The 14,796-nt window shown below is 50.6% G+C and overlaps 1 protein-coding gene across 3 annotated transcripts in view; it reads right to left on the bottom strand.

Moving 5' to 3' along the window:
- The window catches only part of Ap2a2 (adaptor related protein complex 2 subunit alpha 2), a 74,064-nt gene extending 61,164 nt beyond the window's left edge, over window positions 1-12,900 (bottom strand). The window contains exon 1 of one of the 3 annotated variants that reach the window (XM_042670393.1): window positions 12,731-12,900. In XM_042670393.1, coding sequence (XP_042526327.1) covers window positions 12,731-12,797 — 67 coding nt within the window. In that variant the 5' untranslated portion in view covers window positions 12,798-12,900. The remainder of the gene's footprint in view (window positions 1-12,730) is intronic. The other 2 variants (XM_042670392.1, XM_042670394.1) reach the window with 2 other exon arrangements.
- Window positions 12,901-14,796: the final 1,896 nt, after the last annotated feature.

The raw sequence follows: 14,796 nt of genomic DNA, 5'->3' as shown, positions 1-14,796 counted from the left end.
AAGCCAGCCTGGGGAAGGAAACTCTGTGAGACTCATCTCCTATAAACCACTCAGAAAACTGGAAGTAGCGCTGTGGCTCAAGTGGTAGAGCGCTAGCCTTGAGCTGAAGAGTTGAGAGACAGTGCCTAGGACCAGAGTTCAAGCTCCATGACTGACAAAAAAAAAAAATCCTACTCAACAAAATTATGGCAAAAAAAAAAAAAACACCTTTCCCAACCTCAAAAAAAAAAGCATCAGTCATGTTACTGAGGCTCCAAACAGGCAAGATCAGACAAGAAACACCCCTAGACACATTATAGTAAAAACACTAATCACGCAGAATGAAGAAAGACTACTGAGAGCTGAAAAGAAAACAGACAAGTACAATGTCAACCCATTAGAGTAACAGCGCATTTCCTGACATACACATTAAAGCAAGGAGGGCACAGAAAGACTAAACCAACAATTATGAGTTACGAGACAGCTGCCAGACTATTGTATCCAGCAAAATTGACAGCAAAATAAAAACCTTCCATGCTAAACAAATACTAAAGGAATTAATGACTATTAAACTAGTGCTGCAAAAAAATACTTAAGGGGCTGGGAATGTAGCTCAGTGGTACAGCGCTTGCCTCGCATGTGTGAAGGCTTGGGTTCGTTTCCTCAGTACCACATAAACAGAAAAGCCAGAAGTAGCGCTGTGGCTCAAGTGATAGAGAGTTCACCTTGAGCTGAAGAGCTGAGGGACAGTGCCTAGGCTCAGAGTTCAAGCCCCATGACCGACGAAAAAAAAAAAAAAGAAGAAGAAAATAAAAAACAGAAAAACACAAGAAATAAGCCCTACTAGAATAGTAGATTCACAAAGCAGGAAGAGTAGAGAAGTAAGTATCACAAAAATAACAAAGTGATCAGAAATATGACATACTTCAATATTAACATTCACTTTTTCTTCTTTTTGGTCGGTCATGGGGCTTGAACTCTGGGCCTGGGCATTGTCTCTGAGCTCTTCAGCTTAAGGTGAGCACTCTACCACTTGAACCACAGCGCCACTTGCAGTTTTCTGGTGGTTTATTGGAAATAAGAATCTCCTGCAGAGCTTCTGCATGGCAAAAGACATAGCTCCCAAGATCAATAGAAAGCCCAGGATCGGGAGAAGATCTTCACTAGCCATACAGCGGACAAGGGTCTCATATCTAAAATATACCTGGAACTTAAAAAATTAAATCCCCCAAAAACAAACCTTCAAAGAAACAACTGCCCAATAAATAAGTGGGCTAAAGACTTAACGAGAAACTTCTCTGAAGAGAAAAGAAGGATGGCCAATAGACACATGAAATGTTTAACCTCTCTAGCCATAAAAGAAATGCAAATCAAAACAACATTGAAATACCACCTCATCCCAGTTAGAATGGCAAAAATCAAGAACTCTATGGGCTGGGAAGGTGGCTCAGTGGTAGAGTGCTTACCTTGCATGCCTGAGGCCCTGGGTTCGATTCCTCAGCACCACATAAGCAAAAAGAAAAAAAGCCAGAAGTGGCGCTGTGGCTCAAGTGGTAGAGCGCTAACTTTGAGCTGAAGAGCTAAGGGACAGCACCCAGGCCCAGAGTTCAGGCCCCACGACCGGACCCCAAAAAAAAAAAAAAAAAGAACTCCAATAACAACAGATGCTGGAGGGGATGTGCACAGAAGGGAACCTTACTGCATTGTTGGTGGGAGTGTAAACTTGTTCAACCACTTTGGAAAGCAGTATGGAGGTTCCTCCAAAGACTCCACATAGAGCTCTCCAATTACCCAGCAATCCCACTTTTGGGCATTTACCCAAATGTTTACAAACAAGACCACACTAAAGCTACCAGCACGACTATGTTTATTGCAGCATTATTTACCATAGCTAAGATAGGGAACCAACCCAGATGCCCCTCAGTAGATGAATGGATCAAGAAAATGTGGTATATATACACAATGGAATTCTATGCCTCCATCAGAAAGAATGACATTGCCCCATTTGTTAGGAAATGGAAAGACTTGGAAAAAATTCTATTAAGTGAAGTAAGCCAGGCCCAAAGAAACATAGGTCCCATGGTTTCCCTTATATGCAATAACTAGTATATGTCTGAGTCAAGCAGAAAAGGTCAGATAAGTTGATGTTAAGGGAATGAACCCCAAGATAAGTATTCAAATTTTTTTTGTTTTTTTTTCCTTTCATGCAATTGTTTCTAACATATTTATAAGATGATTTCTTTGTTGCTTTGTATATCCCTTCCCCACAGTATAACTCATGATTTTACTGTATTTGATGTTGTTATAATTTCTGGAGGGGAAGGGAAAAAACAAATCGTTTAACTAGGGATACAGGTGGAGCCATTGCAACAATGAGATGTACAAGTCATTATGTCGAAAAACGAACTTTACAACTTTGGTGGGGGATGGGGGGAGGATTGGGGAGGGAGTATGGGAAGGGATGGGAAAGGGAAACAAAGAGGAGACAACAATGCTTGATAAAAAATGTACTCATTATCTTGCCCATGTAATTGTAACTCCTCAGTACGGTATTCTCACAATTAAAAAAAAAAAAAAAAGAATCTTCTGGGCCCAGTGCTGGTGGCTCACGCCTGTAATCCTAGCTACTCAGGAGGCTGAAATCTGAGGATCACGGTTCAAAGCCAGCCCCGGCAGGAAAGTCCGTGAGACTTTTTGTTTTTTGTTTTTTTTTTGGGGGGGGGTCTGGTCATGGGGCCTGAACTCTGGGCCTGGGCACTGTCCCTCAGCTCTTCAGTTCAAGGCTAGCACTCTACCACTTGAGCCACAGCACCACTTCCAGCTTTTTTCTTTTTGCTTATGTGGTGCTGAGGAATTGAACCCAAGGCCTCAGGCATGCAAGGCAAGCGTTCTACCACTAAGCCACCTTCCCAGCCTCCCCCCCTCGCCCCGTGAGACTCTTATCTCCAATAAACCCCCAGATAACTGGAAGTGGCCCTGTAGCTCAAGTGGTGGAGCGCTAGCCTTGAGCTGAAGAGCTGAGGGACAGCGCTCAGGCCCAGAGTTTAAGCCCCACAACTGGCCAAAAAAAAAGAGTCTCATGGACTTTCCCGCCCGGGCTGGCTTTGAACTGTGATCCTCAGATCTCAGCCTCTTGGCATGAGCCACCGGCACCCAATTCCATGAGACTCTTATCTCTAATTAAGCACCAAAATTCAGAAATGGAACTGTGGCTCAGGTGGTAGAGCACTAGCCTTGAGCACAAAAGCTCAGTGACAACACCCTAAGTCCTGAGTTCAAGCCCTAGGACAGTACAAAAAAAAAACAAAACAAAAAAACCTTGCAAACAAAATTCAACAACACATCAAAAAACTGCAAAATATGATCAAGTTGGTTTCATCCCAGGGCTGAAAGTATGATTCAACATATTCATATCAATAAATACAATACTTCATAGAAACAAAACCAAGAACAAAAATCACATGATTATCTCAATTAATACAGAAAAATCCTTTGACAAATACAACATCCTTTCATGATAGAAGCTCTAAAAAAGCTAGGAATCAAAGGGATATACCTGAACTTCATAAAGATTATCTATGACAAAATAATAGATAATACCATATTAAATGGAAAAAAACAAGCCATTTCCTCCAAAGTCAGGGAAGAGACAAGAATGTCCACTTTCCCCATTCTCACTCAATACAGTACTAGAATTCCTAGCCAGAGCAATAAAGCAGGAGAAAGAAATAAAAGTGATTACAACAGGGAAAGAAGAAATCAAATTATCCCTATTTACTGATGTTATGATCCTGTATGTAACAGAACTACAGATTTGACCAAAAGTACTTCTAGAACTGGTAAGTACCTTGGAAAGATAGCAGGGTACAAAAGCAATACTGCTTTTCTATATACCAACAATGAACGGGGTAAAAAAGAAATCAAGCCGGGCACTAGTGGCTCACACCAGTAATCCTAGCTACACAGGAAGATCACAGTTCAAAGCCAGCCCAGGCAAAGTCCATGAGACTCATCTCCAATAAACGACCAGAAAACCGGAAGTGGCCCTGTGGCTCCAGTGGTAGACCGCTCGCTTTGAGCTGAAGAGCTGAGGGACAGACAGCGCCCAGGCCCAGAGTTCAAGCCCCATGACCGACCAAAAAAAAAGAAATCAGGAAAACACTCACTTACATGAACATTCAAAACAATAAGATGCCTAGACACTGACTTAATCAAAGCAGTGAAAGACCTCTACAATGAAAACTATAAAACTTTGAAGATCCAGGCACTGGTGGCTCATGCCTGTGATCCTAGCTATTCATGAGGCTGAGATCTGAGGATCACAGTTCGGAGCCAGCCCAGGCAGAAAAATCTCCCTGAGATTCTTATCTCCAATTAACCACTCAAAAACTAGAAATGGTACTTTGGCCCAAGTGGCAGACCACTAGCCTTGAACACAAAGCGGGTCAGTCCAGGCCATGAGTTCAAACACCCAACCAACTAAATAAATAAAACCTTGAAGACATCAGAAGATTGAAGGACATTCTCACATTCATGGATTAGAATTAAAACCATGAAAAATGCCCATATTGACAAAAGCAACCTAGAGATTCAATGCAATAACCATTAAATCTCAGTATTATTCCTCACAAAATTACAGAAATAAAGCCAAAACCTCATATGAAGGTATAAGAGACCCCGAATAGCAAAAAGAACATCATTGGAAGTATCACAAGACTTCAACTATTCTACAAAGCCATAGTCATTAAAAGATTTGTACTGAGATTTTTTTTTAAAAAAAAAAAAGGACCTGAAGAGCAATAAAACAACACAGAAGACCCAGGAAAATACCTACACACCTATAGTCAACTTTCTAGTTCCCAAACCTGTAGCTTTAACATCAAACCCTGGTGTGTTTACATCAGGTTAAGCACTTACACAGATGACCACTGAGAAAGGGGTGAGGGCAGCATTCCTACTTGTTTTGCACTCGTTTTATCTTCCTGAAGTTAGGGACTGCATCAGACACTTTCACAGAAAAAGAACGTGGACTCAACAAGGGCATACACAAACAAAAGGCATTCCTGAGTTTAACTTGGAGTGGGCTTTTGTGCTCTCCTCTCCTGTTCTACTCTGCTGTCCCCTGGGCCAACCCTCCTCCAGAGAAGTCCCTCAGAGCTGGGGCCATGTCCTCTAGTCCCATGTCCTGAGGCCCCCATGCACCTAGTTTTGAGTGCAGAAGGTATTCTAGACAGAGGACACTGGGGAAACCGGACCGGGCACCTCAGGGAACTAGAGATGTGCTCTGCCTCTTGGAAGCCTGTAAGCATTTCCCCAACAGGCCCAGACTGCCCATGCCCTTTCTGAAATCTGAGACCAAAGCCTCTCTCTATGAGGATGCCAGCACATGGCATGTGTAATACCTGGCCTCCACTCTGGGTCAGTTTCCTGTAATGACTGGAAGCGTGTGTGTCTGTGTGTGCATGCACGCATGCACCTCATAATAAGGCTTGAACCCAGGGCTAGGGTATTCTACCTTACTTTTTTTTTTTTTTTTTGGTCCATCGTGGGCCTAAACTCTGGGCCTGGGTGCTGTCCCTCAGCTCTTCAGCTCAAAGCGAGCTCTCTATCACTTGAGCCACAGCACCACTTCTGGCCTTTTTCTGCTTATGTGGTGCTGAGGAATCGAACCCAGGGCCTCACGCATGCAAGGCAAGCACTCTACTACTGAGCCACCTTCCCAGCTCCTCTACCTTACCTTTTTTGCTCAAGGCTAGCACTCTACCACTTGAGCCAAACCACCACTTTCAGCTTTTTGATTAGAGAGAAGAGTTTCAAACACTTTTCTGCCGCAGTTGGCTTCAAACTTTGATCCTCAGATCTCAGCCTCCTGAGTGTAGGTAGGATTACAGGCACGAGGCACTGGAGTCCAGCAGTATTTTTGTTTTTTGATATTGTATTTTTATTTGTGTTTTGTTTTGTTGGTTTTGACAGGGTCTTGTTATGTAGCCCAGGCTGGCTTTGAACTCCTCTCCCCCCCCCCCACCCCCACCCCCGGCCCCGCTGCCTCTTCAGGTCTGGTGTTTTTGCAAAGTAAATCTATTACAAACTTAAGACTTATTTTGGAACCTTATTAATTCTGAAGTTTGTGCTTAGGGAGGTTGGTCTCACACTCAAGAGCCTGCAGCAGACATGTTTGGTTCTAAGGGACTCAAGGCCTTCCTTGCTAGTTCATACTACACAATAATCTCTACTCATAATAGTGCAAGGCCTTTTCAAAATACTGTTTTCTGTATCATGCTTCTAATTATCCCTTCTGAACTGACTCATCTGATTTTTGAAGAACCAAAGAAACATCATCTAATCCAATAAACGCCCTTTCCAAGAACCATGACTACAACCTCCCATGCATACTGTTGCCAAAAGTATCAGAGTAGAAACCATTCTAAGAGGAAAGAGAAGCCATGCTAAGTACCTGACTAATTACCTGACGCTGGAATATGCTACCACAGGGAAGTCTGACTTGACACCAAAGAAACCGAGACCCCACGCTTTGGGGGAGTGGGGAAAGCTGAATACTGGAGCACTTCTGGGAAGCTGCCACCACGGGCCAGCTGAGGGAGCAACTGGAGCACAGACTTCCTTCCTCATCCTTCTCCTTGCTCTGCCCACACACTTCCCAAATCAGATTCTAAGAAACATGAATTACGCAGAAGAGTGCAAAAGGAAATATGCAAGAAGAGCATTCTTTTCTTAAAGTCAGCACTTTTTAAACGGACAGTCAGAAAAGACAAAATGGACCTTTAACTTTGAACAATTGCTATTTTAAAAATCCAATACTGGGGACACAGATCAAGGGATAGTTTGTCTAACAAGCATGAGGCCCTGAGTTCAATCCCTAGTACCAGCACACACACGTGTGCGCACCCACACACACACACATGCGCACCCACACACACACACACAGCAAAGGAAAAAAACTTCAAATTTTAAAGTAGGGCTTCTGGGGCTGGAAAGGTGGCTCAGTGATAAGAGTGTTTGCCTTATATGCATGAGGCCCTGGGTTCCATTCCTCAGCACCACATAAATTGAAAAAGCCAGAAGTGGGTGCTGTGGCTGAAGTGGTAAAGTGCTAGCCTTGATCTGAAGAGCTCAAGAGTCCACAGCCTCATGGCCACCAAAAAAAAAAAGTAAAATAAAATAAAAAATAGGGCTGGGAAGGTGGCTCAGTGGTAGAGCGCTTGCCTTGTACGCATGAAGCCCTGGGTTCGATTCCTGAGCACCACATAAGCAAAAAGAAAAAAGCCGGAAGTGGGGCTGTGGCTCAAGTGGTAGAGCACTAGCCTTGAGCTGAAGAGCTGAGGGACAGCGCCCAGGCCCAGAGTTCAGGCCCCATGACCGGACCCAAAAAAAAAACAAAAAAGGAGGGCTTCTACCAAAAGCATGTAACTTTCATGCAAGAAAACAATTAAGCTAGGTACCAGTGGATCAGGCCTGTAATACTAACTACTCAGGAGGCTGAGATCTGAGGATCACAGTTCATTTTTTAGTTTGTTTGTTTGTTTGTTTTTTGCCAGTCATGGTGCCTGAACTCTGGGCCTGGGTGCTGTCCCTCAGCTCTTCAGCTCAAGGCTAGCGCTCTACCACTTGAGCCACAGCACCACTTCCAGCTTTTTCTGCGTATGTGGTGCTGAGGAATCGAATCTAGGGCCACATGCATGCAAAGGCAAGCGCTCTACCACTGAGCCACCTTCCCAGCCCTTTTTTTAGTTTTTTTAGGGTTTTTTTTTTTTTTTTTTTGGTCCCGTCATGGGGCATGAACTCTGGGTCTGGGCACTGTCCTTCAGCTCTTCAGTTTAAGGCTAGTGCTCTGCCACTTGAGCCACAGCGCCACTTCTGGCTTTTTTCTTTTTGCCTATGTGGTGCTGAGGAATCGAACCCAGGGCCCCAGGCATGTGAAGCAAGTGCTCTACCACTGAGCCACCTTCCCAGCCCCTGAGGATCACAGTTTGAAGCTAACCCAGGCATGAGACTTTCATGTCCAATTAACCACTCAAAAGCTGGAAATGGCACTGTGGGTCTAGCCTTGAGCACAAAGACTCAGGGACAGCACCCAGGCCCTGAGTTCAAGCCTGCCAGTGGAAAAAATAAAAATTAAGCCAAACTATCAAAGTCGGAAATCATCTATATACAGTACTCCCATCCATGGAGTCTAGTGCTGATAAGACAACAGCAACAGCCGGGCGCTGGTGGCTCACGCCTGTCATCCTAGCTACTCAGGAGGCTGAGATCTGAGGATCGCGGTTCAAAGCCAGCCCGGGCAGGAGAGACCATGAGACTCTTATCTCCAATAAACCACCAGAAAACCGGAAGTGGCGCTGTAGCTCAAGTGGTAGAGCGCTTGCCTTGAGCTGAAGAGCTGAGGGACAGCGCCCAGGCCCAGAGTTCAAGCCCCACGACCGACAAAAAAAAAAAAAAAAAGACAACAGCAACGCAGGAAGACAGAGGGTAAGAAGGCTGAGGGTATGGCCCAGAGTTAGCGCTCTATGTGACTCTCCTTCCATACGCCCCCTGTGTAAAGGCAAACAAAAGTTCCAAAATAACTAAATAATAAACAATAGTTATTTTCCAATATCAACAATGCTTTTATTTCTTTAAATCCGTTGCTTGTTGAATACAATGCCAATTAACACAACAGCCTATATGAATCTCACCGGACCACCAAGAAAACAGCCAGTCTCCAGAGGTCATGTACACATCCATTTACACAACAACCCTGAGATGACAAAATTACAGAACTGGAAAACACATTAGTGGCTGCCAAAATGGGGGCAGCACATGTGGCTCCAAGGGCTGGCAGGAAGAAGCTTTTGAGACGATGTGACAGCTGTGTATCTCTCTATGGTGCAATCACACACATGCACACACATGTGAGTAGATGTAGATCTAGGGCCTGGGGACGTGGCTTTAGAGCACTTTCCTAGCATGATCCAAGTACCATAAAAAAGGTAAAGAGGTAAAATATATTTTTTTAATGATTTCACCCCTCTACCCTGCCCTTTTAGACACAACTCTCTACAGGCCCCTTCTTGGGGCCCAGGAGAGAAACTTGGCTACCTGACAGTTTCTAGATGTGTGGTGCTTGCCCTGTGAACTTTACAGCACATGATTCTACTTGTGGTTTCTAACCCTCCTCATCCTCCCCCCAAAAAACCCTAAACTGTACAAGGGTTTACAAACATATTAACGTTCTCTGCTGGAGATAACACTTGAGGGGAGCTGTCCCCACAGACAGCACGTGCCTGGGGTTTGTTTGGGGCCCACCACTAGCTTCTTTGGCACCTCAAGGTTCAACCGCTAGTCTGACTTCGGCTGTGCCCACAGTAGTGGCCCTGGTGCCCGGCATTGCTCCGGCTCGAACTCATGCTGGAAGGGACCCCTCCTCTTGTGGGCAGACCAGTCCCTCTGTGGCCCCAGGAGCCACCAGGCCACCTGGCAAAGCCTCCAGATGCTGAACTCCTGATGCTGCTTCTCAGTTACTGTGCAAGGAGGATAATGCCACTCACATCAGGTGCAGCAATTCCCCTCTACCACATCCCCACGTCAGGACAGGGAATTGCTCCTCTGTGGGGTCTGTGGGACTGCAAGCCCATCGAAGTGCTTGCTGCCCCATTTGCCGGAGGTCTCTTTGGCTTTGGGTGGCAGCCTCAGGGTACCAGCTGCAGGCCATCTGAGATGCACCACTTGGAAACCCAGAAACCCCAGTGCCACTCCCACAGCAGCTCACCGAGGAACCTGCATGACCCCCCTGCCTCAATTTTTGTCAAAGGCATATGCTAATTATCTTAGCACCATTGCCATCAGCCTCCACCTCCACTCAAGCCTGGAAAGAGTAGCTCTCCACCAGGGGGTGTCTTGCTCATCTATCAGCATGTGCTCTGTCTTCCCTCAGGAGGCCTGATTTGAAGCTGGCCATGGCCAGACCTGCACTCTTGACCACCCAGCAGTGACACTCTCTCAGGAAGCACCTAGCCAGCCCAGACCAGGCCAGGCCAGAGCAGGTTGGGCCCTGGGCAGAGGAGGCTGGTAGGCTCAGGCCACCCGGCACCTGCTGGACCTGCCATGCGCCACCCTAAATAATGAAATCTAAACAGCCAGTGATCTGCACCGGTGACAGTTTACCCCGCTGAAAGTAAGAGGTCTACAGCAGGAGGGGTTGTGTGAAGGATACCAGGAAATTCCCTATGTATTTTGTTGTTGTTGGTTGTGGGCCTAGGCGCTGTACCTCAGCTCTTCAGCTCAAGGCAAGCGCTACACCACTTGAGCCACAGCACCACTTCCCGTTTTTTGAGTGGTTTATTGGAGATAAGAGTTTCTCGGACTTTCCTGCCCAGGCTGGCTTTGAACCGCAATCCTCAGATTTCAGCCTCCTGACTCGCTAGGATGACAGGCATGAGCCACCGACACCCGGCTTCCCTATGTATTTCTTCACAACTTCCTGTAACTATTTCAAAATAAAACACCTAAAATCAGTCAAAATAATATATAGTTGCTGGATACTAGTGGCTCACACATATAACTCTAGCTACCCAGAAGACTGAGAGCTGAAAGATCCAGGCTTGAAGACAACCTGGGCAGAAAAGTCCAGAAAGCTTCATCTTCTACTAACCAGTAAAAAGCCAGGCTGGAGGCATAGCTCAAGTGGTACAGCACCAGTCTTGAGCAAGAGGACCAAAACAAAGTACTGAATGTTTCCAACTTCAAGCCCTAACAGTGGAAGGAAAAAAAAAGGATATTATAAAAGGGTATGGGGGAGGAGGGAGAATGGTGTCTGGGGTGACTGATCAAAATGCATTTATTCATAATTGGGACACATTAAAACAAAACCCCTGAACAGCTGACGTTAACAAAAATAAAAGCAGCTTAGGAGAAAAAAATAGTACTTAATAAAAAGGGCTAGAATTTTTTTAATGACAGCTCAAAGAACTAGTTTATTAACTCCCATACACTTAACTACCCAGCTCACTGGTCTCAGTTGATTGGGAAGCTGACGGGGAAGAAGTTCATTTTATGAGCTTATCTGCTGCCTAAGCCACAACACAGCGGTGCCTCTTCAACCCTGGAGCAGGTTCATGGCTGCTGATGCCAAGAGCAGACTACTAACCCGACTACAAGCCGATGCCAGGCAGCAGGGCTCACGTGTTCATCTGCCCTTTACCTGATGCCCACCATGCTTAAAACAGGTCTTCATGAAAGAAGGGAGCTACAAGGCAGAGGTGAAATAGACCTGGGACGGCACTTCAGCTGAATCCCACCCATCAACACTTAGGCTCAGTTACCGGTGGCTTCTGGTCACAGGACTGGTAGAAGAGCCAGGCTGACCCAGCACTTTGGGGTCAGGATCAAGGACCCTCAGCTCTGGGGACCTGAGGATTCCTACCATCCACTGTTACAATGGGAATCCAGAAAGCACAAGGACCCTTTTACCTCCACCCGGAGTCAAGCCCAGGCTCTGTCTGGCTCGTCACTCAGGGCTTCTGAGGGTCACTCAGGGCTGATCTCTCACACAGAGTGCGTGCCTGAGGATGCTAAGAGCGAGATTCACAAGCGCCCACTTACAGGGCTTACCGTGCAGGGCCCCCCCAGCCCTAGCGGAGAAGGCTCCACCCAAGGAGGCACCACAGGGACGGGAGATGGGAACAGCAAGGCGGGGTCGCCTGCTGCCGACCGCGCACTGGCCCCGCGCGGGTGCTCAGCCAGCCAGAGCCAACTCTGCCTCCTCGCAGTGTCCAGCGCTGCGAAGCATCCTCGAGCCGGACGGGCCATCCCGACGGCCCGGCTGGGCGCAGGCCTGTCCCCCCCCCCCCCCCCGGCCATCCCGACGGCCCGGCCGGGCGCAGGCCTGTCCCCCCCCCCCCCCGGCCATCCCGACGGCCCGGCTGGGCGCAGGCCTGTCCCCCCCCCCCCCCGGCCATCCCGACGGCCAAGCCTGTCCCCCCGGCCATCCCGACGGCCCGGCCGGGCGCAGGCCTGTCCCCCCCACCCCCCGGCCATCCCGACGACCCGGCCGGGCGCAGGCCTGTCCCCCCCCCCCGGCCATCCCGACGGCCAAGCCTGTCCCCCCGGCCATCCCGACGACCCGGCCGGGCGCAGGCCTGTCCCCCCCCACCCCCCGGCCATCCCGACGGCCCGGCCGGGCGCAGGCCTGTCCCCCCCACCCCCCGGCCATCCCGACGGCCCGGCCGGGCGCAGGCCTGTCCCCCCCCCCGGCCATCCCGACGGCCCGGCCGGGCGCAGGCCTGTCCCCCCGGCCATCCCGACGGCCCAGCCGGTCGCAGGCCTGTCCCCCCGGCCATCCCGACGGCCCGGCCGGGCGCAGGCCTGTCCGGGGCGCCGGGGGCTCGCGGGCCGGGTACCCAGCCGGGCTCCGCCATCCGCCGGGCCGCCTCTTCCCCACAGAGCCGGCCGAGCTGGCGGTCGGTGCAGAGCTGCGCCGTCGCGAGGGGCTCCCGGCCAGGCCCGGCCTCGCAGGTCCCTCACGCGACTCCCTCCCCCGGAGGCCGGCGCGGGCCCGGAACTCCTCCACACACCCTCGGCCCGGCGTCCGGGCGGCCGGCCGAGAACCCGGGCGCGGAGGGTCGGTGACGTCAGCGGGGGCGGGGGCCGGAAGCCCCTCGGCGGGGCGGCGGGCCGGACCCCGCGCCCCGCGGCGGCCCCGCGCCCGGGCGCCCACCCCCGCCCCGCCGGGCCCCGCCGCGCGCCGGACACTCACAGTTGCGGATGTCGGAGATGAAGACCGCCAGGCCCCGCATCCCGTCCCCCTTGGACACGGCCGGCATTCTCGCGAGCCCGGGGCGGCCTCGGCGGCAGGCGCGGGGAAGGCGGGCGCCGGCGGGCGGCGTCGAGCGCGGGGCGGGCGGCCGCGGGCCGACTCGGAGCAGCCCCGGAGCGCGGAGCCGCCTCACCACAGCCGCCGCGGGGCCCGAGCGCCGCTCTCCGGCCGCGCGCGCGCACGCACGACGCACGCTAGCCCTCGCGCGGGGGGGGGGGCCGGCGTGCGGCGTGCGCGCGCACGCGCCGAGAACCTCGCTCCCGGAGGCCGCCCCGCGGGTCCGCGTCCCCGGGGGAAGGCGGGGACGGGGCGGGGCGCGGCTCCCCGTTATCGCCGCGCCCGGCCGCGGGGAGGGCGGGCCGCGCCCCCGGGCCGCCCGGCCCTCGCCGGGCCCCGCGCCCCAGCTCGGCGGCCCGCCGTGTCCGAGCCCGGCCCGCGACGCTGCGAGGTCCCTGGGGGAACGGCTCCCGGTGCGCAGGCCTCCCACTAAAACCAGTTTTTAGTCCGGAGTTCCTCTGTGGGTGATCTCCGAAGGTTTTTGGCTGTGCTCTGTAAGATGATTAAAGAAAAGCATTCCCCGGGCACTAGTGGCGCACGCCTGTCCTCCCAGCCTCCCAGGAGGCTGAGATCTGAGGATCACAGTCCAAAGCCAGATGAGACTCTCACCTCCAATGAACCACCAGAAAATCCGAAGTGGCGCTGGGTCTCAAAATGGTAGAGCACTGCTAGCTTTGAGCAAAAGAGCCCCGAGACAGCTCCCAGGCCCTGAGTTCAAGCCCCACAGCTGACAACAAAAATAACAGGCACTGCCCAAGTCTGTAATCCTAGCAAGGGGGAGGCTGAGATCTGAGGATTGCAGTTCAAAGTCAGCTCAAGGAAAGTCCGTGAGCGTTAGCTGCAGTTAACCACCAGAAGTGGAGCAGTGGCTCAAATAATAGAACAAGCCTTGCACACAAAAAGCTCAGGAACAGGGGCTGGGAATGTGGCTAAGTGGGAGAGTGCTTGCTTACCTAGCATGCATGAAGCCCTGGGTTTGATTCCTCAGTGCCACATACACAGAAAAAGCCAGAGGTAGTGCTGTGGCTCAAGTGGGTCTGAGGGCAGTTGGCCTTCTGCCACAAGGTGTTTATTGGTGAATCCTGCTTTACAGGGAGCCCAAAGTGATTGTAAAGTGGCACAGATCAAAGAGCACAGATGCAAGGTGTGGGGGGGGGTTTGTGTCCAACTTTTAGTTAATTCACAGGCCCAGTAAAAGCACCTTTTGGGTCACCTCTCAGACCACATCCTTGAAGAGACCCTCCTGGACACTGCCTCCGAGCCCCACAGTCATCCTGTCACACAAGTGTGCCATGAGGTCCTATAGAGCCCAACAAATGACCACAGGAAAGACACATCCTGCCATCAGCTGCTCCCCAAGCCCTGTGACCCCTCCCTGCCCCTCCCATCTGGAGTAGGAGCCTGCGGTCTTTGCTGACCACAGTTACTGTCAGCAAGGAAGAGGCCATCTTCATAACATGCAGTGCTTGGAAACACTTCAATTTCCCTGCATGTCACGTCCGTTGCAAAATTGCTGCAATGAATAAACAGACTCCCAGATGTCCTCCAGTGGTGCTGCACACTGGACAGGCCACCTTGAGGCCAAGGGAGCTGGCCTGGGGTAAATGGGGGAAGTAAAGGCCCCGTCCTCACTTCCAGCAGCCTCCTCCTCATCCCCTAACCCTGGGGACCTAGATGTCAAGTCCCAAAATCACACACCCTGAGGGGGAAGACATGGGCCTCGTGGACCTCAGGAAGTTGAGCTCACTGACAAAACTGTACAGTTTGTAGGTGAATGCAGACAGTAGGCCCAGAGAACGGCCCTTTGCCAGTCACGCACCAGCAATCGCGCACCCCTCCCTCTTCTTGCCTCTGGTGTCAAAACATAGTTAAGATGTCAGAAATTCTAGAACCATAAATTCAGAGAGGGGAATTTGCTAGCTTCAAAGCTTGATCCTGCCTGGCCATCC

The sequence above is a fragment of the Dipodomys spectabilis genome, unplaced genomic scaffold, assembly GCF_019054845.1.
Source record: "Dipodomys spectabilis isolate Male_0828 unplaced genomic scaffold, ASM1905484v1 ptg000548l, whole genome shotgun sequence".
NCBI lineage: Eukaryota > Metazoa > Chordata > Mammalia > Rodentia > Heteromyidae > Dipodomys > Dipodomys spectabilis.
Note: the sequence above shows the minus strand (reverse complement) of the source record. Positions and strands in the feature narration are given on the sequence as shown.